Source organism: Rhagoletis pomonella, unplaced genomic scaffold (genome assembly GCF_013731165.1).
Source record: "Rhagoletis pomonella isolate Grant_MI unplaced genomic scaffold, Rhpom_1.0 Rhpom_scaffold_00021, whole genome shotgun sequence".
NCBI lineage: Eukaryota > Metazoa > Arthropoda > Insecta > Diptera > Tephritidae > Rhagoletis > Rhagoletis pomonella.
This window is the reverse complement of record NW_023458575.1, coordinates 486,134-488,976: the sequence shown is the minus strand read 5'-3', so window position 1 is coordinate 488,976 and position 2,843 is coordinate 486,134. Positions and strand designations below refer to the sequence as shown.

At 35.5% G+C, this 2,843-nt stretch overlaps 1 protein-coding gene across 1 annotated transcript; it reads left to right on the top strand.

Annotated features, from left to right (window-relative positions):
- Positions 1-793: 793 nt before the first annotated feature.
- LOC118749591 (metallophosphoesterase 1 homolog) lies at positions 794-2,812 on the top strand. The gene is given in 8 exon segments (XM_036484401.1): positions 794-1,449; positions 1,506-1,700; positions 1,748-1,913; positions 1,995-2,018; positions 2,021-2,062; positions 2,065-2,190; positions 2,270-2,418; positions 2,492-2,812. Coding segments are annotated over 8 exon segments (1,197 nt in total). The 5' UTR covers positions 794-1,206; the 3' UTR covers positions 2,744-2,812.
- Positions 2,813-2,843: the final 31 nt, after the last annotated feature.

The following is a 2,843-nucleotide window of genomic DNA, read 5'->3' as shown; positions in this document are numbered from 1 at the left end:
TGGCGACGAAAAAGTGACAATGGAACTACCTTGTTTTTTGTATCATGATTATGTGTATACATGGTTATAAGCTGTCAAAATTTTCGTTCGTATTCGCCACGAGAAGTGTCAAATTTTTACTTTGATCCGTCAAAATTTTCTATTTTCTATCAATTGGCACAGGGCCCGAGTACTCAAAAATTTACATTAAAATTTTTACAATAAAGTGATGATTTTCAAAGGTTTTTATTTTTTCATGCAAAATTTTAAATACTCGACTTAGCAATTTTTCACTAGTGATATGTATGTATCTAAAAATATTTTATTCTATCTACTCTGGTGAAGAAAAATTTAACGAAGGTACTGAAATTTTGCAACTATGCGTCAAGTCTGGCATCGCCCCGCGTGCATGATCCCTTGATACCCACAAAAACATGGGAGCACAATACTGCCTATTTTCATCACGGGGACTGTACTATAAGGGGCCCCTCCTGTTTCCAACCACTACAGCTGTCTATCCAATGATTTTGCTTGACTTTCCTTTGATCTAAATTCGGAACTCAAGGCCCAGCAGCTAAACAGTACTTATTCTTTTGCTAATTTGGTATTACATTTGACTCAATTAAAATCCCGCAAAAGAATTTTGCGCCAGAATTTGCTACTTGTTCACTGGCTATCAAAGCCGCCATTGCTAAAGGCATTACTTTCTCCACGCCATCGCGTTCTAAACCAACAAATTTTCTTCGCCTAATTATATTATAATCAAACGCGCACTTTATTATTTGTTAGCACAAAGTTTGGGAAAACAATTTTCGAATACGCACCAAATATTTAACACAATTTAATTAAGCGTTTTAATAAAAAATTAACAGAAGTCCACCAGCAGGCCCACTTTACTCGTTAGAAAAATTCACTGCGCTCTTGGAGGTTATGCTATTCTGCCGAACTGTCAGTTACGATGAAAGTGGCGTTTCGTTAAGTCAGTGCTGCCAAGTTTTGTTAACTCCGTTTCTTTTATGACATTTTTACACACACTTTTCTATTTTCTTTTCATTTTATTTCGTACAACCATTCGTAAACATCATTTTTGCTGCCTTTTAACTTGAACTATTTTCGTTATTTTTTAACAACAAAGTGCCGACGACTGAAATTGTTCTTGTTTTGCTATTGTTTACTTAAAAACTTTTGCCAATTTTTTTTCATTTGCAAGAAATCTAAGAACTAAAAATGCACTGGCGGACAAAAATTGGGTGCATTGCCTTGTTGACATTTCTTTACTGTGAGTTTTTGGCGGATTTTATTCAGCTTTCATTTTGCAATTGGCCAAAGCTGTCACATAAAATCATTAAAAATAAAAATGAGGAGGAGCTGAGGGCTGTTATAATTGCCGATACACATCTACTGGGTCCAATACGTGGTCACTGGCTAGATCGGCTGTACAGAGAATGGCATATGCATCGGAGTTTTCAGGTAAAGTGTGCTTTTACTTGTTTAATAAAAGTTTTAAAATAATTATTATATTATAGGCTGCAATGAGACTCTTCCAACCCGATGTCGTTTTCGTATTGGGTGACCTTTTCGATGAGGGCGACTTTGTTAATAATAACGATTTTGAACATTATGTACAACGGTTTCATCGCCTTTTCAGCACACCAGCCGGCGTTCCTATTATTAGTGCTGTGGGTAATCATGATATCGGATTCCATTATAAGTACAATGCAGTTGTTTTTTTAAATATATTGAACTTATTCACAAAATATACTTATAGAATGGACGGTTATTTTTTAAGCGTTTTTCAAAACACTTCAATAGCAGTGGTGTGGAAATGTACACAATCAAAGGAAATCATTTTGTAATGATCAACTCGATGGCAATGTTAAATGATGGATGTAGGTTCTGTAACACAGCTTTGCGTGATTTAAATAGAATATCAGGTAAATATATACATAATTACACATCTTGAAGTTTTTAGTTACAAGAAATTTTCTTTGAAAACTACTAATAATGCATTGCAGAACAATTAACATGTCTAAAAACCGGGAAACATGCACCGATATCCATGCGCTTAAGGTGCACAAAACCTACAGCCGATTTTGATGCAACACTTTCCTACCTATCGAAAATCGGAATGCAGGGAACATGATGCACCCAATATAGAGTTATTTCGTGAAAACTGGGAGGTGCTTTCAAAGGAATCTACCGATTTAATAGGTGACACATTATTTTATTTTTAAGTGAGACTGCATAGTAGGTATTTTGCTTACGTCTAATACACCAATATATAATTTAGGTCGCCTGCTCCTACCACGCGTTGCTTTTGCTGGTCATAGTCATTACTATTGCTTCAGCATTAATCGTTTTGGTGTTGAAGAGTATACAGTAGCTTCCTTTAGTTGGCGTAATAAAGTTGAGCCAATTGGCCAATTAAGTTTCTTAATGGTATGGCGAAACATTTTTTATTTTAAATTTTTGTACTCTTTTTTTCTTGCCTTCTTTCTACTCCTTTCTACAGGCTTCATTTAGCGCGAGTACTTATTCGGTGTTAAAATGCGATATGCTGCCACAACAGCATGTCTACAATATTTACATGGCGACTGCGACATTGTTATTGGGGGCAATTATATGGAAATTGTGCAAAAAAATCCTGGTCAAAAGGATAAAAAAGGGATTACTTAACATATTACAGTATTTTAAGTTAATTTGTATTCCTTTGTATGTGATTTCCAGATTAGGTTTTGCGGCCATCTTAATTTTAGTAGATTAAAAACTTTCCAAAGTATTCTTCTTTTTCTTCTTTTTTGGCGCTGTAACCGCCTAGGCGATTTTGGCCGAGTTCAGCAAAGCACGCCAGTCGTTTCTCCTCT